The sequence below is a fragment of the Purpureocillium takamizusanense genome, chromosome 1 (genome assembly GCF_022605165.1).
Source record: "Purpureocillium takamizusanense chromosome 1, complete sequence".
NCBI lineage: Eukaryota > Fungi > Ascomycota > Sordariomycetes > Hypocreales > Ophiocordycipitaceae > Purpureocillium > Purpureocillium takamizusanense.
In genome coordinates this window covers 4719184-4742559 of record NC_063068.1, presented here as the reverse complement: position 1 = coordinate 4742559, position 23376 = coordinate 4719184, and the positions used below count along the sequence as shown (strand labels likewise).

Sequence of the window (23376 nt, the reverse complement as noted above, 5' to 3'; positions counted from 1 at the left end):
TCACGCGCCGAAAAATCTTCAAAGACGATGAGTCGTACCGTCCCCAAGGGCAAGAGAATTCCGAGCACCTCTCATACATGAGAGCCTTGCCACAGCGAGAGCACATGATTTAACTTTTATTGCGCTAGCCAATACCGGCAAGCCGACCACCCGTTCCCATGCTGTTTCACGAAACACGGGTGTCTGTTGCGACTTCATCGCTATGTTGTCTGATAACAACACGGGGTATCTTGCACAGCTCTCGTCACGATTTCGTTAAAAGAACAACATTGGTACCAATCAGATGGCGAAAGCATAAAACAAGAATTGCCCTCGGTGATATATCAATGTGAAGCCAGGGTAAGCAGCGTGTGGCTCTATAAAAAGAGCGTTCAGGGAACAGAAGTAAAAGAGTCAGGCACAATGAGTTGACGCCAAAAACGAGATACTACAAGGGTCTGTGAGAAGGATGCTGGTTCTGAGGGGGGTAATGATACTGCATGGTGCGAGGCGCGTTTGAATACGCAGGACCAGGGTGAGAACTCGTTAAAGGTGGAGGCGGAGGCAGACGAGGAGGCATGTGCTCGGGCACTGGAGGCTCTTCTGGCGGCGGGGCCTGGGCGGGCACTGCGGTGAAGCCCAGGTTCTCTGAGTGCCAGGTCCAGAGCGGCGCGAGCCCTCCCAGTTCCGCCTGTGTGACCGTTTCCAACTGGAAACCTGGGGTAACGTCATCTGTTCGTGCAATCGGCGGTGGTGCTGACGAAACCGCGTGAGCAGGCGCCAAGCCCGGAGCACCGTAGGCATCGAGCGGCATTCCACCCATGTCGCTGACGGTTGAGAAAGAGGACAGCATATTGTCATGTATGCTTGGCGGTGTATCTGTGGAGCTTGTCGACAAGCTCTTGCTGTCAGAGCTTGTCTGGTGCGCGCTGGAGAAGCTGTTGGCATCGTAGCTCTCTTGCGGCGCTTGGCTGCTGGCCATCAATGGCTGAGCAACGGGTTGCGCATTGACGGGCTGTTGGCTGTAGCTCGGTGGAGCGGCTGGTGCGGCTGTCCCAACGACAGGAGCCGCCAACAGGTTTGCCTCTGGCCCAGTGACAGGCTCTGGCACCGGCATCCTGCTCACAGGCACGTCCGTGGCCGGTATGGGCATGCGAGAGATCCTCGCCTTCTTGCGGAGGTCATTGCGGACCGTGGAACGCTCAGGTAACCTCTGCACGAGTCGCACCAAAAGATTGTATGAAGCCTTGGACGTCTTGGATATCGAGTTCAGCTGTTGCAACATAGCCACGGCATCGGTGACGGCATCAAAGATTGCCTCTCGATTTGGAATGGTGCGCTCGTGATCCTTAAGGATGGCGGTGCAGAGAATGGCAGCCGTGTCGAATATGGAAAATATGACAAAGTGCAACCGGCCGTCCCTGTTGTAAATGCGATCAACCCAGCTGCGAAGCGTCTTCATGAGTTTAAGTGAATAGTCAATACCGACAGCTCGGATCTGGAGCTCCTCCCGGGGCGAGTCCCAAGAGTACGACTTGACCATGTAATGCCGGATGGGGTTGAGAATCAGAAGGCATGCCATGGTGTAGACATAGTATCGATGAGGAAAGATCCATGGAAACACCGCGTCCTTGGATGTATCGGGGTTTTCGAAATCATACACTGGTGGGAACCTGCGCACCCAGTCCTCGATGAGGCCCTGATATTCTCGGACTTCATCGGGGCTGATGACATTCTTAGGCGCGCTGAATCGAGACGCCAGACGGCGGGTGAGCTCGGACTGCATCTTCATGTGAAGCAGAGGGGATGGTGCATGCGCCCAGTCCTTCTCCAAAGTCAGTGACGGCAGCTCAGCGTCGCAGTCTGCTCTATCGATGATCTTGGGCCGTGAGAGGCCAGAAGAAATTTGCCTATTGTCGGGTGTCAGTCGATTGGCATGACGGGCGAAGCGATGAGCGCAAGCTGCATACCAATCCCACGTGTCTAGAATGCACCACAGTCTGCGCCGCATTTCGCGATCATGTTCCGACTCCTTGCCTGGCGGTGGTTCTTTGTGGCATTCTGGGGTGCCATTGTCAGCGCAGTCTCGAGGCGGAGCATCAGCAACACGAACCAAGTTCTCGAGCCTCCAGAATGGCGGCGCTCAGGACATGCCACGCCTCCTGGAACTGTGCCTCTGCCTTGTACCAGTAGCACGAGTGTAGCAGGCGTTGTACGTTGTACATGTGGTAGTGGCCAACAGGGATGACGCTGGCCAACTCTCGAACGGCATTATGGAGCTGCTCCGAAAGATCATCGGCTGGCATCCCCGAAAAGCGCTGCAGCTCCTGCTGCATGTCGTTGTCGGCATGTTGGACGCAACAGGCGCAAATCATGGCCAGCAGACAAGTGAACTGGAGCGACACGGGCCGGTTCTTGGAGCGCCTCTCCCACCATATGTGGTAGTCCCTGAGGAAGTCGGGCGGGTAGATGATGTAATAATGGTAATTGACATCGTTGGTAAATGTGATGATGAGCTTGTCTGGTTGCCGACGTGATTAGCGGACGGACGCATAAGTGCCTCGTTAACTGCATGGTACGTAGAGTCTCACCCATAGACTGCCGGCCGGGCAGGAGCTTCAGCACACGCTGGATTTGAGGCGAAGAGTCGGCGGCCGCCAGGTCTTCTTTCGGCGCGTCCTTGGACGACTCGGGCTAGATGTTGTAGTTGCGTTAGCGAGTCGCCTACGTCGTGGGCAGTCTACGGATCACTGGGCCTGCTCAGAACATGGACAGGAGACTAAAGCACGGCTTGCAAGAAGGGGACAAATTCGGTTGCGGCAGCCGCGCCTTTGAGCCGCCTGTGGCAGTTCGGGGCATATGCAGGCACAGCTCGGATCGGAAGGCAGGACTGGACGTACCGGCGGCTCAAGGCCGAGTGTGCTGAAGACGCGGGCCGCGGTTAGGGCGTCGAACCACGGTGCATCAGTGCGACTGCCGGCAGAACTGGGACCGCCATCTGCAACGCCATTGGGGACTGGATCGCCGGGTCTTTGCTTGCCGTGCGGCAGATGGTCGTCCTTGTCCTTGTCCCTGTCGCTGACGTCGCTGGAAGCGGATGGCGCGAGTGGGGGATTGGTGGTGTTGTACCGACATTCGTCGGCAATCTTGCGACGTTGGCAGCGGTCGCACGGCCACTCACGATTGCACTGTTTGTGGGGGCGGCAAGGCGCGCAAGACGTCAATAGAGGCACCCTTATTACTAGCGGACAGGCACAAGAGACTGAATCATTCCAAGGGTAGGGTATAGACGGCACATGGCGCATTGTGTAAAGGTCCGGACAAGGCACGAGAACTCACCTTTTGTTTCCTCCGCTGACATTCTGTGCAGGCGGAGCGGTTGTAGGCAGCGGCCAGGCCGGCACTACCGCCGGCACTGGCATTTGTAGCAGCGGTGGAAGCCGCAACGGGCTTCGTCAAGGCCACGTCCATGTATGTGGATGGACAATTCAATCGTGTCCGCTTCAATCAGCAGCGCTTTGTCGTTGGGTTCGCTTCGCTTCTGGCACTGCGTCTCGATGTGCGCTCACGTAGGATCAATTCCAGAGCAAAGGGGTTTCTCGCAAGAGTCGTGGGGAGACGGAACTCCTCCTCTTGCCCTTTCAGTTGGACCGAGAGGGAGCAGCTGGCTGAGTGCCGCAGCTTATTAAACGGGTCGAGGAGGGGCTCGATGGAGGGGGCGGCTTGCTGGGTTGGCCAGCTGGCTGTGGTGGCTGCGAGCAAACGATGGAGATGGCGGGGGGACGTTTTGGGGGGGCGAAGAGGGTGGGGGGGAGGGGGGTGGAAGGCCCTGCCTGCAGTGGATGGTGGATATGGGTGGCTTGGGCGGCTTGGGCGGGGCGGCTTCTCTGCTGGAGACGGGACCGGCATCGACGGCTGACTGGGGCCGCTAGGCTGCTCGGGCCTTGAATCCCTTCAGGCGACAGGGCAGGGGTGGCCACGAGAAGCCGACAGGCAGGCGGGCGGACGTCTCGGGTTCTCGACGGCCTGTCAGGCTGCAAGTGCAGCGGCGGCCCTCGCGAACAAAATACCGTTGGCTACCTACGAAGTCTGCACTCACAATCGTGGTCCGGCAGACGTGGTCCAATTGCACCGCCGTGCACCTTGAGGGAGGAGAGCACCGAGATTGCTGACAGTCCGGCCGCTTGAAAACCCCAAGATTCCAATGTTGAGAGGTCGCGGGACCCGCGGCGGTCTTTGGATGTCCAGTAGTCGACAGAGCAAGGGAAGGCAGCTAGCTAGCTGCGTTGACTATTTCCAGTGTGCGAGAAGCTCTTTCTCGGAATATGCTTTTATTTCCGCCTTGATGGAAAAGCGCTGTCGTCAGAAAGGCGTCAGTCAGGTCAGGGTGATGCGATGGCGTCCCGCACGTTGCTGACGCTGCCGGCTCAATGCACACCTGTTGGGTAAGGTACCTTAGTAGCAAGTACCAGCGAGCGTCACATCCAACACCGTGGTCGTGGGCACGAGACATTCGTACCGATGACTCGGTCCCGCAGCTGTACCCGCACGTGTCCGATCCAGGAAGGAGCAAAGAAGGAAGGAAGAAGAGGAAAGTGGAGTGATGGCCTGAGGTAGAGAGTGGTCTGGACGTTGACGTGGATGGACGCTCGGTCGGCAACGGGTGAAGAAAGCGCCAATTCGTCGCAAAGGCCGTTTGTTCCTTCCAGCCCTTTGGTCGAGCAATTTGTTCGATTTGGACGTGCCGCCCGCTTGTACAGATGCGGCGTAGTTAAATGCATGCATGGTAACTAGCGAGGGAGAGTAGTGGTCCCTTGTGAGGAGGGCTTTTCGGATTTTATTAGATGTTCTCGCCAGTCCTCGATCCCCAGGTAGCATCGCAGGGCAGGGTCCATCGCCATCACCTGTGCCGCTCACTGTTCGTCTGACTCTGTGGTCGTCGCGACAACAACCCTTGCTGCCCTTGGTTGCACACGCCGCCAACATGCATCTGTCGTCGCTCGTCCTACGTGGTGTTGCTGCTGCCTGTGGCCCAGGAGCAGCGCAGTAACTAACGTAGCACAGTAGCTGATGCAGACCCTGCTCGCTCGTCCTGGCTGGCGTTGACGCCCATCCATCCGTCCAACGCCCACATCGTGAGCTGGATCATGGGCGCCGCGGGGCAGTGCCGCCCCGCCGCGCGCCCAACGGGAAAGCTCCTCATCGTCGCACGGCATCTTGGTGTCTCAACGGCCATCGGGCGCGTCCCGGCCTGCTGGGTTGATGGTGTTGCCGCGGGCTCAGCTGGCAGGCTGGCATGTGGCCGTTTGGCGACGGTGGCTGAAGCGCCCGCATATGCACCAGGGCCATGCATATACCCAGATGGGCCATGGCAGCCAGCAGCTGGGACGCCCGGCCGACGCCATGGCACGCCAGACCTGCACATGCACGACGGTTTCTCCCTCAGAAATATGATGAGTCTATTTTCTCAACTCGCGTCGAAGCCCATGCTCTCCCTCCCGTCAAATCACATTGCCCCTCGACACCATCATCTCTTGCCCACCATGGCGGTCGCCGGGACAGAAACGGTGGCTTATTCCCACCCACACCGTCCTTTCTGTCTGTCCCTTGCACATTCCACACACGCACAAGTCCCTTGTTAGCCCAGCAAGCCCAGCAAGCCGGGTTGTTGCCGCCTCGCTCGACGTGTGTTTATCTGCCCAAGCGGGTTGCAAAAAAAGAGGGACACCAAAAGCGACCATCCCTACCAATTCTACCTAGAACCCATCAATCACGACGAGTATTACCTACTTTTCAAAGCAGAAAATTGCTAAGACAAAAATATATGGTCGTTAAATAGAACCTTAAGGCCATTTAGCATCTTGATCTTCTGTGAGGACGGCAAATTGTGATACGAGCGAGGTCGCAAGATTCGCAGTCCCTCTTATTTTGCAGCCCGCTTGCTGCCGCACATGGTCCCAGATGCCGATCAACTCGGAAGCGCCCCGCGATCATTACGGTCGACCAACGGTCTGCGACAAGGGGGGGGGGGGGCATTACTGTATCAAGTCGGTCTCCTTCCGGACGGGACTTTGTCTGGTTCACTTCGGGGGAAGCAAGAAAAGTGCCCGACAAGGCGACATGGCGACCAAGGTCCGCCACTCGGAACCGTGGCCCTCCTCGCTTCTGTTCTGTCTGAGACAGGCGACGACAAGAAGGCAACAACGCCAGCAATCTCCACACACGGGAGCTAGAACGTGGCGTCCGCTGGCTCCAGACAGTCGCCATCCTCAAGGACTAAATAAATCGTGAGTAAGAACGAGGCGATGTGCCCTCGTCCTACGTGCTCGTATTTATCAAGCTCAGAAAAGCTGGGGCCGGTCGACCAAACGGGTATATCACTGACGACCACACCATCGACAGAACGAAATAGCAAGCTAAAGCCGCAACAAATTCTGCACTGATACACGCATACAGTATCTCACAGACAACGGTCACTGTGGGGTCCTCCAAGGCTCGCCTAGCATCGTCCAAAGTCGGTCGCTACAGTCACCAGACCACATGGTTGTGCCGTCCATCAGCCGCAAGCTCATATGTTGACCGACGCGCCGACGCCCGCAGGACGGTAGGCCTGCCAAGCCAGTGAAACCATTCCTCGGCCTCGCACAGGCCATGTTTTCTTTACATCTCCGTGGACATTGCCTTTGGTGTGACGAGCCAGGAACAGGACACTGCGACAGCATCGACACAGGACTTGACTGTCATAGCGACTTGCCACAGTTGTCCAAACCCCGACACCTCTCTAACGCCGCAGTAATGACTGCGTTCCATGGTGCTGATTCTCTTTGATTATTTACATCATGCTAGGTACAGAACGGTCACCCTTGGTTCCTGACGTCGTTGGCCTATCTACTATGTGACGACAGGCGTCGAGCCTGACAGAACGTGCCGAGTCGGTTACCCTAGGAACTTGGCCGTGACCTACTTCATATCTCACCGCGCGGTTGGGATTCAATCTGCCTGGCTCCTTGAAGCGGCCGGCTTTAAGACAGGATGCCAGGAAGCTCTGGATTCCGCTGCTACTGTGCAACCTGTAAGGCCACGAACCGTGACGGGCGGGTCTTAGTTGGAGTCGCACACGAGATCATGTGGCACAATGGCTTGCGTTCTTCAAGGACGTGGGAGCAGGCCAACCGACATCCTCGGAAGTGTTCGTGGCAGACTTGCCGATAGCAATCCCGACACGACGGCCAATGTTGCCGAGCGCATATTTCAGTGTACTTGACAATCTTGGGCGTGCCCGTCCGCACAGCCAACAGGCGAGAGCCGAGACTGCTTCCTCGCACGCCGAGTCAACACCGGGCCAATGTGTACGACGAGGGGACAGGCGACGCGACTCGTTTGGCAGAAGCGGGGCTATCAGGTGGCTCCCTTGCGGTCAAAGTCGGCGGCCGCGGCCATGCTGCCCTTTCGTCGCAGGTCACCGGCCTTGAGCTTCCTGACCACCTGATAGGACCTGTCGAGCTCGTTCTCCACGGCGCAGCGAATGCGCAGAGCGGCCACGGCTGGCCAGACGCTCCTTTCGCCTCGGAGAATCCAGTAGTTGAGCGTCTCACGCGTGGGCGTCTCGAGCAGCCGCACAAAGTCACCCGCCGTGACCTCGGGTACCAGCGTCATGGACGCGGCCGGGATCTGCTCATCAACGAGGAACCGTCGGATGCTCGACGGCAGCAAGCGGAGCGTGTCGAGCTGCCTCAGGCGGTGACGGACTTCGAGGCCGACCATGCGCAGGAAGAAGGCCGAGAGCTGTGTGGTACGGCTCCGGGCCTCGACGAGCGACGGCCCATGCATGTCGGACTGCAAGAAGGGAATCAGGTACGGCCTGGCCTGGCTCACGATGAAGTGGTTGACATTGAAAAGCTCTGAGATGCGCCTCAGCGGCGAGTCTCGATCCGAGTAGGAAGCGTGGGTCCAATGTCGAAAGTCGGTGGTGTTTGCGGGGGCCCAAGGCACGATGTTGCCGCTGGCGTCCTTGCATAGAATCGTCTCCTTGGGCCGACCGTACAGGGAGGGCGACGAAGCGTTGGAGGCGACGGCAGCCGTCCAGATCAAAACGTTGGGCGCGGTGATGTAGTTGAGGAGGGTTGGCACGCCGCCGTGGCCCTCGGTGGCGATGGTGATGTTGAGTATCCTCTTGCTTCTGCTGTAAGCCTCCTCGAAGGTCAAATCGCCGACATTGGCGCGCACGCAGTCCTCGAGCACCGTCACATCTAAAAAGTAGCCCTCGCGTGAGAAGCGGCGTAGCCTGCGCATCAAGGTGTCCCAGCGGGAGCGGAAGGACTGCACGGCAACACCACCCTCGCGGCGGTCCCCGCCAGATTTGCGCATGAAAGCCGTCAGGTCAATGCCATCAGGCTTGAGGACATTGGGCAGCTCGTCCTCGGTGTGAATGGCAACCAGGGCCGCTATTAGGGCGCCGGTAGCCGTGCCAGTGATGATGCGCGGCAGGAGTCCACGGAGGAAGAGGGCCTTGACAACGCCGAGATGGCAGAGGCCAAAGATGGCGCCTCCCTGGAGGACGAGCGTAGTGCGGCCAAATGCCTGGCGTGTGTCGTGTATGAAGTCGAGCTTCATCTGGTTCGTCAGCTCTCCACGGCGGCCGCCAGCTTGATCGACTCCATCGGTGAGGCTGGTGGGGAGGGTGCTGATGTCCTCGACGCACTCGGCGACTTGGGTGATGTACTCGTCGATGAGGTACTTGGTGCCGGAGAAGGAGCGGTTGAAGAGCTTGGGGACGGTGATGTTGCCGAGATTGCGGACGAGCCCGGAGCGTAGCAGGTTGACGATGAGCTGGAAGTTGTTCTCCTCGCGCGAGATGACGAGGGAGTTGAGACGGTCCGTGATGAGGCGCCAGTCGTAGTACTTGGAGGTGGGATTATTCCTCCTGGGCCCGGGGGCGGTTAGCAACAGGCGGGCTGAATGAATGAAACCAGCTGGGGGGGCTTCCCCCGAATTGGCGTGCCACGTACCACAAGTCTAGACCGAGCAGGTTGTCGAGATGCAGGGCGGCCTCCTCCCAGTCCTCAAAGGTCTCGGCGTTGCGGAGGAGCTGGAGCCACAGCTCGACGGGCCTCTTGCGCGTGTACCAGCTGGCGAGCTTCTGGACGGGGGTCAGCGCCACGGACATGATGCCTGACGAAAGGTATGGACGAGGGGCCCGGGGGGGCAATAACCCTTGTGGCTGATTGCTTCGCAGGGCGGGCGGGATATATATGAGGACGAAGATTCGAGAAAAGGGGGGGTGGGGGGTCGTATAGAGAGAGAGCGAGATAGAGAGACAGAGAGAGAGAGAACGCACCCGCTGCCAGAAGGCGACGACGTCGACAACGACCCTCCACACTGCCAGGACCGCCCCCATGGTAGCCGAGGATGGATCACGGGGACCACCATGCACGCACGAAAGGGTGCCCGTCACTGATCACCGGCAAGCAACCTGAGCTACGTATTAAGTTATCTCGCCAGTGTGGGCCGGCCGCCGGCAGGGGAGGAGGAACCGGAGGGTAGGTACGTAGGTACGATTGCCCTCCGGTGTTTGTCGTCCGAGGTGGTGGTGGTGGTAGTAGTAATAGTAGTAGTAGTAGTAGTACTAGTACTAGTAGTAGCTGTGGGTGATGACGAGAGGCGGAAAGGGTGGTGAGAGGAGATTGCACCGTCAATCAGGGGAGCAGCAGCAGCATCGTCGTCGTCGTCGGCAACCGCAGAGTCGGGTCTCGACGATCCCCTCCCGCAGCGGCGAAATGCGAGATTGGGGTTTGATGCGACTGCGCTGAGGCAAGGCAAGGCAAGGCAAGGCAAGGCAAGGTACGGCTCGTGGGCGGTTGATACGTTGGCACATGCTAATAAACGACGGTAGGTATAGTAGGGCGGCGGCGGCGGCGGCGGCGGCGGCGGGGAACCATTCCATAATACTGCAGTACTAAACTAACTTAGTACTAACGTGTGCGCGCGCGAGCTGATGAGTCAGGCATGTGATTGATGAGGTCACTGGCGACGACGGCATCGGGGAACCTCGAAAGCGTCTTGTATTTCGCATACCATCGAGTCTTGCTTGCTGCAACACATCAATTGATCGGGAATGGACTCTTTTGCACTCTGCACATGGGTTCATTTGATTTTTTTGATTTTTTTTAGCAATTCTTCTTTGTATTTTTCATCAAAACAGTAGGTCCCTGCGTCGGAAAGCGTGCGTGCGTCCGGGTCGGTCCATCGTGTGTCGATGGCCACCATGCTTGCCACCCCGGCTGCCTGCCTGCCTGCCTGCTGCCGCATCGTCAACGGATTATTCGGCATCCTCTCCCCCGTGCCACGGTGAGCACCTTGCTTGTTGTTGTCCAGGGGCGAAACATTCGACCTTGCACGACGTGGCCCTTGAATGGTGGGCCCATCTCATCTACTAACTTAACTTTAGTAGCTACTAAGGCACCTACGCACTTTGTGCTCGGTAACTAGTAAATAGCCCAGCACGTACGTATACTGCACGTCAGTAGTTGACTATCAAGTTACAAGGTACGAGTGCTATCTAGCTGCCTCGTGCCCCGAGATGGGACGGTCCGTGGCGCGTGCTACCCACCCCCGGTCGTCTCAGGCCGGGGTTTCATACCACTTCGTAATATATCGTAGGTGCTCCCCGGGCCCGGGCACCCCGTGTTGTCGATAACGGGGCGTCATACACGGATCGCGGGCTTGTCACCGGTAGGTTGGTGGGCATGCGCGCTTCGCCGCTGCCGATTACCTATCTTCAACGTTCGTCAGCGCGCACCGTCGTCGTGCCGCCGCCAGGAACGCCCAGTGGTGCCGACCGGCATGCCATGGCGTTTCTGCGATCACGGCGCGTCTCGCCCGGCCCAGCTTGGACATGTCGTAGAGCCCGACGACGGGGACCATGCTCTCCCGTCTATCTGTCCGTTATCAGGGAGGATGCCCAAGAGGTCTGTCTGTCATGGGCATCACATCTTATAAGAACACTAGTCGCCCGCCCCCTTCTCCCCCTTTCCCCTCTCCTCTTCTCCACCTCGTCCCCCCTTTCTCCTCCTCCTACTCACCCTCCTCCCGCTCCCGCTCCCGCTCCCGCTCCCGCTCCCGCTCCTTCTCCTCGCCGGCCTCGAACTCGCACTCTTCAACAACCTACCATCTACCCACCTCCCTAGCCCCCTCCCGTCCGACTCTTTCCTCGCGCCCGTCCGCCCGCAGCCATCACGCCGGAGAGATTCCGCCCCCGGTGCTGGTATACCGACCAGCCAGACTGCGAATGCGATGACAACCCCTACAAGACGGTCGACCGTTCGGATCGGCGCGTCGGGGTACGTACAGTCCACAACATCCATCCACGCCAAGCCAGCACAAATAGCGAGAGAGGGAGAGAGAGAGAGAGAGGCCGGGGAAAAGACGACAGCATCCGACCAAAGCCTTCCGCAATTCCAGAAACGCAATTATACGACGAACGACCGCCGCTACCGGCCCCATCCCGGGACGCCCTACCGGGAAGGACACCAACCTCGCGCCGCGGACTACCCGGTAAGCCCCCCAAACACCCCACATACCGAACCCCAACGGCGGGTCGATCCTCGCTTCGAAGCGGAAGAAAAGGCGCCGACATTATTTCGCTTCGCCCGTTTCCCGATCCAGTGCCAGGATCCCCACAAGTACCGTTTCTTCAAGATCGGGGACGGTCCCATCCAGCGCTTTCGAACGACACGACACGGCGGACTTGCCCGCGACAACGGTGATCGAGACGATGAGCAGCTGGTCGTACTAGTGGAGTGGGAATCGCCAGGGACAGTCGCATGCATCAGGAACCCTTGACCCTTCCTCGAACTTCAAATGCCTCTTTGCATTCCCGACCAGTCATGGCATGGCCCTAGCTTAGGACCGCCTTTTGCCTATCTCACGAGAAGGATACGATACAGTTGTAGACTTTGAAAGCGAAAAGTTGAGACCAAATAGTGCCTGCCTAGCCTCCGGTGCATGAACGCCTGCTATTCATTCTCGTCCTCATCCTCGTCCTCGTCGACAATATTCCGTCTTCTAGCGCGGCTGGAGGCCTCGGCGGCGGGCTCGATCTCATCGCCCTCGGCGTCCTCGTCTTCAGTCGGCTCTGCTGTTCGTTGTCTCTTGTTCCGGCGACGGTCGCGGTCGTCCTCCTTCTCCTTCTCCTCGAGGATTTCCTCGTCGTCATCATCGGCTCCGGTCTCCACCTCTTCTTCCTCGTCGCTGCCCACAAGGAACCCATCATCCATGTCGTAGTCCTCATGTCGGCCGACCCCTTGCGGCAAGTCGTCGTCCGAGTCGTACTCGGGCCGACGGCGCTTGGGCTTGGCGGCGCCCGCGGCACCCCTCTTCCGCCCTGTGCCGGCGCGACCCTCCAGGTCGCCGATGGACAGGCCACCGCGGCCGGAGCGTCCCGGAGCGTCCATCTTGGCCGCCGCGTTGTCACGCCGCCGCTGAGCCTTGAGTCTTTCCTTTTCAGCGAGCTCGGCAGTCTTCTTTTGCAGCTCGGGGTCCTTGGTGGTGCGGATGATCATGTCCTCGCCTTTGGTGCCCTTGTTCGCCAGTGCCATTTTCTCGGCGAAGAGGCTCAGGGCCTCATCTCCAATCGCCTTGCTCGGCTTGACCGTGTACTGCTCCATGAGGTGACCGACCGTCATGAGCATGTTGCTACCAAGCTCGGCGGCGGCGGCGTAGTAATGAGCGTCCTGCAATTCGTTGTACGGCTGGCCCGGGGCGGTTGACAGGGACTTTTTGGATATTTCGTAGTGTTCGCCTCCCACGGACATGGTGACGGAGCCGTCGCTCCACCGATAGACGTTGGTGTTGCTCTTGAGATCGCCCGTGGTGGGATCTCGCCGGACTCGGGCGACGTTCCGGGGTTGGTCGGACTTGGCGTTTGCGATGTCGAACTCGGTGGGCTCGAAGGTGTCGGGCGCGTAGACTTCAGGCATGAATTTGATGAACTTGGGCACCTTCAACACTCGCAGCTGGAATTTACTGGTCAGTACGATTCAAGGCATGTGGCTGCATCGCGGGCGCGTGGGCTGCCTTACCATACCGTCCGAGGGCTTCGGGGTCCGGTGGCGGTACGTTTGCTCCTCAATCACGACCCTGTTCCGCGTCTCTCGAGGCTCAGAATCGTCGTAGCGACCGCGCTGAGCGTCATCATCATCATCTCCACCAGCGTCCGGGGTGGGTTCATCATCTTCTCGAACGCGCTCCCGAGGCGATGATGTCTCCTCGTCGCCCTCGTCTCCGAAGAGGTCGTCACCACCCTCGTCGACGACGTCGAGGGGGTCCTCAGAGTCAGACATGTCAATCCGATGTGTCCTAAAGCCCTTGACGCGAGGAAAACGAGTTGTACAAGGATGTGTGCCGGTTTTGGGAGGATAAATGTCGAGCCGCGACGAGGCTGTTGTCGGAGGATCGGATGCAGGCAGGTGCGACTTTGAAAGAGCCGGCGTTTGGCGTTTGGCGCGCGAACCACGCTTCGAATGCCCAATTGGGCACAGCCACACCAGCCGATGTGGACGGTGCAGTAAAGGAACCTAGTGCGCCCTAGGGATGATGCAGTCGCAGATTGGCGATGCGGGAATTGTGCAGTGAAGGATGCAATTTTGTAGGGTATATGTGCACTTCTTTCAACGAATATGCCGGTCAGTCGAGGCCATTGAGTCCGATCGAAACTATTGTGCATCATCCGACTTTGCTTTCTCCTTTCCATGCAAGTCCCATTTACCAGTAACTCGATGCTCGCAGGTGTGGCGCAGCAGCAATACCTGCTTGGGCCCTGCAGCCACTGGGGGGCCCGCCAACTCAGTACCTAGGTACTAACCTACAGGTAGGTACTAATAAGGCACCCAACCCTAGCAAGCTCGAACGACACAGCGGGTTCCATTGACCCCTCCTGTGAAACGTGCCATCCACCAGACGGCCCGACGATACCTCAAGTCAGGTATCTTGCCCATTGGCATCAGGATCGAGGTTTTCCACCATAAGGTACTAGGTACCTAAGTACGAAGTATCTACTGCACCTCCCTAGGTACTTCCATGAGCATCGCGACACTCCCCTACAAGACACCTCTTTACCTTGGTACAGGTACGGCCGTAGCATTGGAGGGAGCGCAGAGGGCGGCTCGGTTAGGGCAAAAAAGTCCCCCAGCTGTCTCCACTGCCTCAGGTGCCAATGGAGGAGGTACTAACCCTGTGGTGCCCCTTATATGCTCCCTCCTGCCTGCTGACTGATGGAGTGACGACACGTTATTAGGCAGTTTGCGGTGGTGGAAGCTACCTACACTAATAACACGTCGGTCAAGTAGCAGGAGCAAGTTGTGCTGCCTCCACTCCATCCAATGGCTTTTCCAGGTTCCCCGTCTTTAGCGCGCTGCATCCGCTGTCTCGCCCGTAACTTGCTACCTAGGTAGTTACCTCGCCTCCTAGCACGTAGTAGCATGGATGAGTGGGGGTGAGGCCACGAGGCTCCTCCCGCTGCAACTCCCATCACCCGGGCTGGAAGTTGGAAGCCACCAACTCGGGTTCTACATCACCAACTCAGCATCGCCATCGCTGTCGGCGCTTGTCACCATCCGTCTGGAACGCCCTCGGCCGCGCCCAACCCTCCCTCCTCCCGCTTGACTTTCGCCGCCCATCACGTCGAAGCCAATCATCGATACGATTCGACTCGACTCGACTCGACTCAATTACTGCTGCTGCTGCTTCGGCTGGACCCCTTTTTTTCCCCCATCGAATCTGACCCCCCCCCCCCCCTCCTCACTCATCTCAACTCACACGCTCTCTCGCCCTCGCTCGTCTGGCCCTCGCTTCGCCCCTCGGCCACCGCCGCCGCGTGCCCGCCCAGCTTCCCGCCTTCCAACTGCATCCCGCCCCGCGTTGCCTGCTTGTCCCGACGGCGGCACAACGAACCGTTTGGGTCGCATCCACCTCTCGTCTGCTTCGTACATTACATACATACATACATACATACATACTACCGGCTTCTGCCCCTTCTGTCGGCCTGGCCCGGCAAGCCATTACGTTTTCCGTCGTCGGCATTGACCCCAACGGCAACAACACCCCTTGGTTACGACAGAGCCTCTCGCAGCTCCCAGACAGAGCCAGACAGAGCCCGCCCGACCCGACGCGAGCCCGAGCACCGCCGCCCGACGTCGAAGTGCGCCAGCCTTGTGGCATCGCCTGCCCGACGGAAGCCTTCCCACGACCAAGTCACACCCAATCCGGCGCCTCCTCATCGATCCTACCGCTTCGATTGCTGCGTAGCTGCCCCGCGACACCTTCTGTCGCTGCCGCCGCCTGCGCCTCTGTCACCGACTCCGACTCCGCTCGACCTCCAGGACATCGTCGTCCCCCTCCCCTCCCCTCGCCTCTTTCTCCCGCTTCCGCCAGCCCACCATGTCCAACCTCTTCTCGGGAATGTAAGTCGGCCTCGAACCTCCCCCATGTTTCAATCTCCCTCATGTATCACGTCCCCCGTCGGCCCTCCATGCCGAACCCATTGCATACGGCCGAAGCAACTGATGCGGGGCACCGCAGCCATGCAAACCATCGCCACCACCACCAAGCGGTGAGGGGCATCGTCATGCCGCCCAAGCCATCTCTGGGTATCCCCGGCAATTTGCTTCGAGCGTAGCAGGCTCAAGCCTGGGCTCGAGTTCCAACACGAAGTTGTTCCCTCTTGTTCAAACGCCCGCCGCCGGGGCAGCAGCTCGCCCACTGCCCGCCATACCTTCCCATGCCCGCCATACCTTCCCATGCCCTACCATGCCCTACCCTACCCTACCCTACCCTATCTCCCCCCCGCAGCGCTGCCGACGCATCGCATCGCCCTGCTGCGACTCCGTCCAACGTTTACTCCTCAACCTTTCTTTTGCCCCTCGTTCCACCTGCACAAACCCACAGTGGCGCTCCGTCACGGGCGACGCCGCATCTCACTTCGTGTCCCCACAACGGCGCTCTCTCGGCCTGGACCTAGCCGATGCGTTGCTACGCTCACCTGAAAGGCTGAGACCTTGAGCCGCCGCCGTGTGACATGCGCCTCTGCCTACCGTCTGGCACTTGAGCCCAGCATCGAGACAGGGCCCCCTTACGTGCAAAGTTGCGTTTCAAATCGCTTCGTTCCTCTTCCGCCTTCACGGCAGACAGTTTCCGTTGCTGGGCCGCAGGCGGGCGGGCCATCGAAAAGGCGCTGCAAGCTTCCTGGCGCTCACCACCTCTCCGGCGTTGGCCATCATCACCTCTTCTCTCGCATCGCGACCATTTCCCGCAGTCACCTTCGTCTCTTGCTGACCAGCTGTAGAAACGCCCGCTTCCGTGGCGGGTCCAGTAAACCCCCTGGCCAGCAGAAGAGCCCGTCTCCCTCGACGGCCGGACCGCCAGCGGCGCCTTCGCCCGACAACCTCTCACAGGCCAGCCAATCCTCCACAAACCTTGCCCCCAAGGTTCCCCCGCTGCCAAACTCCCCATCACTCGCCCAGACCATTGGCATGGACGAGTCTAGCGGCGTCATGGCGAGCGGCGACGACATCATCAACTCGTATCATCTCCCTCGACCCCTCCCCCTCTGGGTCAATGGACAGTATATCAAGCATATCGTCAAGGGCAACTTCATGACCCTCAGCGCCCGGCCAAAGACCGTCGAGCAGGGCGAGTGGATCGCCCATCAGAGTAAGCAGCGACCCGCCATTGACCCTCGCCATTGCGCCCCTCTAACTCCAATGCCTCGTCTTAGTCGTTGAACATTACCGAAATCTTTGGAACTTTGTCCGCGTCGTCCATGAGAAGGAGGACAACGGGACCTCCATTTGCAATGCCACGACGTGCCCGCGCATGTCTGCAGGCGGGTGAGTTGATGTCCCGTCGCCAACGATCTTCTTGCTTTGCTAACCCACGCCATGCAGCAACCACTCCTTCACTTGGCTCAACAAGGACAGGGAGCCCGTCGAGCTGCCCGCCTACGAGTACATGACGCTGATGCAGCGATGGATCTCCGGTAAGATTGACGACACCAACATCTTCCCGACCGATGCCTCTGGGGTGTCGTATGCGCATAATCCGGCCATTACGACAACACCCCTTTCCCAGCTGTCGAACCCTGGCGAGCCGGAGTGGATTGGGAAGCGGTCCGGCTTTCCAGAAAAGTTCGTCGACGTGTGCCAGATGATCTTTCGCCAGATGTTCCGCGTCTACGCCCACCTTTACTGGGCCCATTTCACGGAACCCTTCTACCACCTCAACCTCGAGAAGCAACTCAACAGCTGCTTCTCCCACTTTGTGTTGACCGCCACGGCGCTCGACATGCTTCGGGCGCAGGAGCTCGAACCCATGCAGCCCCTGCTTGATATCTGGGCAGCCAATGGCACGTTTCCGCCCGAGTCCAAAGCCTATGAATACGCCAACCTCCGTGCTGGCGAGCGACTTCTCGAGATGGCTGGGGTTGAACTCGAAAGCCGGTGAAGGGGTTCTCTCGACAGGGATGACATGTACCATTGGAGGTAGAAGGAAGGGTTGAAGCAACGAGACACGCTGTGTAGATGGAGGAAATTGGCATATAAATGGTTGCATTGCCGGGCGAGGATTTGCGTCAAGACCCGTTCGCTGCAGTAACGACGGTTGTACAGTTTGCAGCGCTCTATGTGTAGCTCAACATCTCTGGAGGGAAGCGGGTAGAAGTATATCGAGCAAGAGACGGCATGGACACGGGCGAATCATGTCTCCAGCACGGTGTGATGCACGACGAGCGGCTGCATAGGCCCGTAGCCTTGCGGAACATGTCGTGCCTGCGGCCGTTGCAGCTCACACGTCCCACATGTGGTTGTGATGCTGATGAGCGCATATGTGTAGAATCGAGGCTCGCATTTCTCAACAAGGTACCATCTGGCTTCAAGCATACCATTTGCCTGCCGGCAGAGCTGCGGAGTATACGTTCATTCCTTCAGGTAAATCGTCATCTGCATCAAAGACACCTAGCAACCATCCGTCGCCATTTACCTCGGTGCCACTCGGGGCTTCCCACCCAGGAGGCGCGGCGCTCCGCGATGACCAAAGCGAGGAGGGAAGAGGGTCGGTCCCGTGGCTCAGGAGAGGAGATGGGCAGGATGCCTTGTTGCTTGCGGGCGACGAGGTCGCGATCGATCACTGGGAGGGAGAAAATTGTCCTCTCTCTCCTTGGGACGGTGCGGGTTAAGACCTACGGGGGGGGGGGGCGGATTCGAGTGTGTGCGGCGAACACGTCTTTCCCATGGCCGTGAGGCCATTTGTTTGACTCGTTTTAGGGCACTTGCTTTCCGACTTTGAAATGCCATGTATGCTATGCCATGGGCTTCGTGGTTCTCCCTCCTTTGTCCTCTATCCGCTACTGCTCCCCGGTCGCGCGCTCTCTTCTGTTCCTCTGTTTCTCCTCTCTTCCTCCCTTCCTCCTCCTTTTCCTCCTCCCGGGTGGCACGGACGAGGAACCCGAGGCCTCCCCCCCCTTGAACGGGTAACCATCGTTCACGCCCAGCCAGCTAGCCAGCTCTCTGTCTCTCTCTCTCTCTCTCTATCTAGGTAGGTAACCAAATGAGTCCCCGAGAAATTCGCCGTGGGTACTCCCGTTGCAACGACAACGACGACGACGACGACGACGATGGCCAGCGCATGCTCAACGTCTGCAGGCTTGAGAAAGGGAGGCCGAGGGGGGAGGGGGCCGTAGGTATGTATCATCTGCGGCGAGCTGCCGTTTACCGCGTGTCACCTTACTCGCGCGCTCCCTTCAACGCAAGTGAAAGGTCCTCCCCAAGCCATCGAATAGGCTGGGCGGCGGCGGCGGCGGCGGCGGCGGCGTAACAGGCGCATGAAGCCGCGAGGGAGGCCAAGAGACTACAGGAGAACCAGGGGAAAAGTGAGACGAGAGGGATTCTTTGTCTTCCTCCTCTTTGCCCACCGGGCGTGGCAGTGGCCGGCGTCCGGCAGAGCAGTCTCACGGGGGCCAAATAGTTGAGGAAATTTAGAGCAGATGGATACGTGGAAGAACGGGAGACGTCAGCCGCGTCCCTGGGGTTTGACGGCAAAGGAGAGGCCCTTTCCATGATGCTGCGAGTACAAAGGGGTAGGGTCGGCGACGACCAAGCACGAGGGAGCGGTGGTGGTCCAGGTCTACGAGCATCGCTACGTGGCCATATGGCTGGCTGGCTGGCTGGCTGGCTGGCTATGGGTTACCGCTCGCGATGGCGAGGTCGTGGATAGTAACGACATCACGAGTGAGGGGGGTTCGACGTGTGCATCACGACGATACGCATACAAGCACGCGCGCATGCACGCGCAGAGCAGCGACACACCACGCACAAGAGGACCGCAGCGGAGAGCCGGTAACAGCACAGAGAAGCGCAGCAGTCTGGTGGCATCACACAGACGCCAGGGCACAGATGCAGCGGGCCATGCAAAGGTTGCCTGCGTTCCCTCGCCGTCAACACTAGCCTCGCAGGCAGCGGACGACGACGGATAGGACGGAAGTCGTCCCTGTTGGGCTGAGATGAAGCAGCAGCCCAACTTCATATGTCAGATGACTGCGGGCGACACATGGAGAACAAACGGCACTGTATGTACCTCTGACGCCAGTTTGAGCCTTTCGGTTCACCTGTAGGAGCCCGTCGGCATGCAATCTGCGCCTTTGCCTCTTCTCTTGGCACACTCTTGCTCTCTCCCCTGCTTGCTTGCGTTCACCCCTTGGTCCGGTAAGCCGTGGCTCTCCAGAAATAGCATCGGAGGCGCAGCTGGCCATCTCATTCGTAGGCGGTCACCCTATCGGCTCGATGCTTCCCCCGTATGAGGCGGGACTTGAGCGTCGTGCAACGGCAAGGACCTGCCTCTCGTTCCCAGTCATCCTGCGCTCCGACGGCATCCGCCATCTTGTTGGCGCAGAGTCGATGGTCGGTCAGGTTTCAGAGTTTGTGAGGACACAACGAGGTTTGTACAGTGGTGTTGGCTCTCTCCATATACGCTACTTATCACAGAGGCTCAATCAGTAGACTCGTGCCATGAGGTCCGGCTCCTGAAGCAACACCACCCACTTGCCGCCGGTCTTCGGTCCTCAGATGACACACCAGAGCGTTTGCCGGAGTAAAGAGCCGGCCTGTATCACTCAGAAATGGAGGAAGTAGCGCAGGCGAAGATGGTTTGACTGTACTTTGTCAAGTGATAGCCGATCGGTCCCAGGCATCGCTCCTTCATCATGCTTATTGATGCTGTCTGTCTCATGCCTGGTTTAGTCGACATGCAGCCAAATGCGTAGCTCTGGTGAGGTATTCGTGTTGGTAAACTGACTTACAGTACTGTGCTGTACTGTACCCTTGGACAGGATCCGTAAAATGCGGCTTGAAACACGAGATGTGCAAACGCTCCTGTTCACCGCCAATGGCCAAGGTTGCCGATGAGAACACCCAACAAACCACCCCACCGAGGGCTGTAGGCGAGGCTGCCAGTGAGTCACTGCGCGTCCAGCATAGCAGAGGCAGTTTGTTTGCTTTGTCAACCCTGGTGCGATCCGGCGGGGCCCGCAGCAAGAGGGCTCGGCTCGTTGGCCGCAGACAAAGATGTCCATGACGATTGAGGTCGAACAGGTAGCCAGCCGTCCGTCGGCACAGAAATGGTGCTCGGGCAGCCGCACCGGCGGATCATGGCGATTCCGCGGCGGATCATGCGACCAGGAGTCCTGGCAATTGCATGACTTCCAGCTACTCTTTCGAGCTTGTGCGGCGTTGGACCTTGCCTCACTACGAAACAAGCGAAGTGCAAGGGTCATCTTGACCGCATCTTTGAACGGACGCTGGGTAACTACCGCAAGACGCGAGAGGTGCTGGACCATGAACGTGCTATGATGCATTATCGACAAGTGTATTTGTCACCGATGCCTTCGGCTCTGTGTAGTGGGTAATGCTCATTAGAAGCCAAGCCCTGTCTCCCGGAGTATACGGGGTGAAGGGGACGGAGTTTTCAGAGAAGGCATTCGTCCACAGCCAGAATCTGTGACCTGTTATATATGGGGCATGCGCTAGTTACCAGGATTACTGAATCTGGCCTATTCTTCAAGCCCTGGCGACGGCCAATACTAGGAGACGGTGGCTCAGCCAACGTCTGGGCAGCTATTTCGCCATTGACGAGCCAACAGCCTCTGCGGATCTGAGGACAATGTCAAGAAGGCGGCCGGTGGTGTCATCTGAGAGCTGCTGAGCAAGCACCATGGCACATTCTCCATCTCACACTGTCATTGTTGGTGAACCAAGCGGTTCCACCCGCCTGTTCACCACAGCGCGCACGAGAAAACGCGGGGCATGTCGCGAGACGAGGAGGTTGGAGATGGCGAATGACCACGCTCGCGAAGCAAACGCGTAGTCACCGCGGCTGTGTGTCTATGAGCACGGTGCGCCTGAACCGCGTCGCCGTTCGTGGGCCACAATCGCGATGTTGTCTCACCACCTCTGACCATCTCATGGGCCAACACGTCGCCAATCGGAACCAGTCTCGATGCATCAATAGAATCACCATGAGGCACCTGTGACAGGCCGGGGCCAGGAGACACTGCAACGGGCGTGCTAACCAGACGGAGGCGCACCAGGTGGCCGGCGACGAGTCGGGGGCAAATTTTTGCTGAAAGCTGCGTAGACCACAGCTAGGGGTTCAGGTTCATGGCGGCCCGAGTCGACGGGAAACATGTTTGATGCCGCCGCAGCAGGCCGCCTCGCGAGGTTCATTGGCGACGAAAGCACCGACGATGATGACGACGGCCAATCTGGGGCTCGCGCCGGCTTTGTGGAGCAGGCGACTCTCAGCAGCTCGACGGGCTGAAGCCGGGGAGGGAATCCGCGATGGACAGTCGCAGAGCGACTCGGGGTGCCGCCAGGGCAATCAACCACTCCGGCACGTTACCTCCCCAGATGGAAGGAAGGCGGGCTTGGTGGCTGGAACGGGCATTAGCCTCGGTGCCTGACCAGAGAGCTGGATGAGGTGCCCAAGCGAACAGAAACACACCGACAAAAGGCTCGGGGAGGCTATGGAAGACCGTGGGAGGCCATGGGAAGCCATTCGAAGCCACGAGAGGCTGTGAGAGGCTCGCAGTTGGGACGCTTGGCCGCGCTTTATGCGGCCGCGTGGAGGCGGTGATGTCGAGCCCCTTCAGCCCGTCGTGGTTGGCTGGTTTCTGCACCAAGAGCTGCGGCCCTCCGGGAGAAAATGCTCAGCGGTCTGGTTCAGCCACGCGCCGGCCGGGTCGAGCGATCAGACACGGCGTCTTCGTCCATGCGCGTCCGACGCAGGCAGAGCAAAGGAAGCTTGTGTTCGAACTTCCGGGTGCACTTGGTAGTTAGTGCACAGGCGGCCGGCCGGTGTGCGAGCAGCTGCGCTGTGTCGTGACGACGAGGAGAGGGGGCGGCGGGCACGTTGTCGCAAGGGTCTGGTACATGCATGCGCAAGTGAGAGACGGTCGTAGCCGAGCAGCGGCATGTCCATATCGGATCATTGCGTTGCATCGTCCTCGAGGCGATTGAGGTTGTCGAGGTCAGGCGGAGAGGGAGGGTGGAGTTGCTCGCGTCTCGGTCGGGGCTGCGCTGCGCATGTGTCGGGTACCTGAGGAGCTGCGGCGATGTCTTGGCCGCCTTGTAGCCGCGGGCTGGTGGCCGCGCCAGACGGTACGGATGGCACCACCCATGGCGAGCTCCCCGTGAGGTAGTGTGTACCCGTGCTTGAACCGACCAGGACAGGAGGTCGCAACCTGGAAAGTGCGGGAGGCCCAGTCCGTAACAGGCAAGGGCAACCAGACCTAGCTACCAAACCTAAGCATCACCCACCATGCACTTTGCACTGCATCGAGATATTATCGTACTCGTGCGCACTCGCAAGTTCGTCCCTGTACATGTTTGTGTCATTCGTACAGTAAGTAGGTAGGTACAGTACCGTCCCATGCTGTCATGCTGGACGACTGTTCAGATGAGGTACTGTACTGCACTGCACCGCACTGTCAGACAGGTTTAAAGGCAGTCAGAATCTCCACTGGCAGGCGCAAAGCATGGTGCCGAGTGAATGGCGAAGCCGCTTTGTCCCGCCCACTTCCCCCTCGGAGAAGGCCCAAGAGAACCCGTCGCTCACTGAGCGGCATGGCCACCGCAGGTTCGGACATCCCTGCCTCAATCCTCGCAACGCTCGACTCGCGGCAACTGCACTGCGGCGACGCACTGGCTTACCCCAACCTCCGGGAGGCCCCTTTGCTCAAGGGCTGGCGTTACCCTACAGACACAACACACCCGAGCCGGCAGCCTCTCGTGCTTGAGGACAAAAAACTCCTGTGGCGATAGCCTTTGCGCATCCGAGACGACGGGGTCGGGACGT

General features: G+C 59.0%; 4 protein-coding genes across 6 annotated transcripts; 1 reads left to right on the top strand and 3 right to left on the bottom strand.

The window, feature by feature from the left end:
* Nucleotides 1–99: 99 nt before the first annotated feature.
* On the bottom strand, nt 100–3729 carry JDV02_001458 (uncharacterized protein). The gene is made up of 6 exons (XM_047982393.1): nt 3319–3729; nt 2880–3167; nt 2571–2673; nt 2093–2500; nt 1950–2040; nt 100–1889 (listed from the first exon to the last, which is right to left on the bottom strand). Exons 1-6 carry the CDS (start codon nt 3448–3450, stop codon nt 428–430), a joined length of 2484 nt encoding a protein of 827 aa, XP_047838357.1. The 5' UTR covers nt 3451–3729; the 3' UTR covers nt 100–427.
* A 3018-nt stretch (nt 3730–6747) lies between these two features.
* Nucleotides 6748–9834, bottom strand: TGL3 (Triacylglycerol lipase). 2 transcript variants are annotated; one of them, XM_047982391.1, is made up of 3 exons: nt 9317–9834; nt 8988–9118; nt 6748–8902 (listed from the first exon to the last, which is right to left on the bottom strand). In XM_047982391.1, the coding sequence occupies exons 1-3, from the start codon at nt 9374–9376 to the stop codon at nt 7378–7380; spliced, it is 1716 nt and encodes a 571-aa protein (XP_047838355.1). In that variant the 5' UTR covers nt 9377–9834; the 3' UTR covers nt 6748–7377. The 2 variants fall into 2 exon arrangements, with proteins under 2 accessions (XP_047838355.1, XP_047838356.1); XM_047982392.1 differs by lacking the exon at nt 9317–9834 and having other exon boundaries at nt 6752–9184.
* Nucleotides 9835–11747: 1913 nt separating this feature from the next.
* JDV02_001456 (uncharacterized protein) lies at nt 11748–13700 on the bottom strand. The gene is made up of 2 exons (XM_047982390.1): nt 13059–13700; nt 11748–12992 (listed from the first exon to the last, which is right to left on the bottom strand). Exons 1-2 carry the CDS (start codon nt 13317–13319, stop codon nt 11994–11996), a joined length of 1260 nt encoding a protein of 419 aa, XP_047838354.1. The 5' UTR covers nt 13320–13700; the 3' UTR covers nt 11748–11993.
* A 758-nt stretch (nt 13701–14458) lies between these two features.
* Nucleotides 14459–17788, top strand: JDV02_001455 (uncharacterized protein). Of its 2 annotated transcripts, XM_047982389.1 has the most exons (4): nt 14459–15437; nt 16319–16686; nt 16751–16862; nt 16920–17788. In XM_047982389.1, the coding sequence occupies exons 1-4, from the start codon at nt 15415–15417 to the stop codon at nt 17473–17475; spliced, it is 1059 nt and encodes a 352-aa protein (XP_047838353.1). In that variant the 5' UTR covers nt 14459–15414; the 3' UTR covers nt 17476–17788. The 2 variants fall into 2 exon arrangements, with proteins under 2 accessions (XP_047838353.1, XP_047838352.1); XM_047982388.1 differs by lacking the exon at nt 14459–15437 and having other exon boundaries at nt 15817–16686.
* Nucleotides 17789–23376: the final 5588 nt, after the last annotated feature.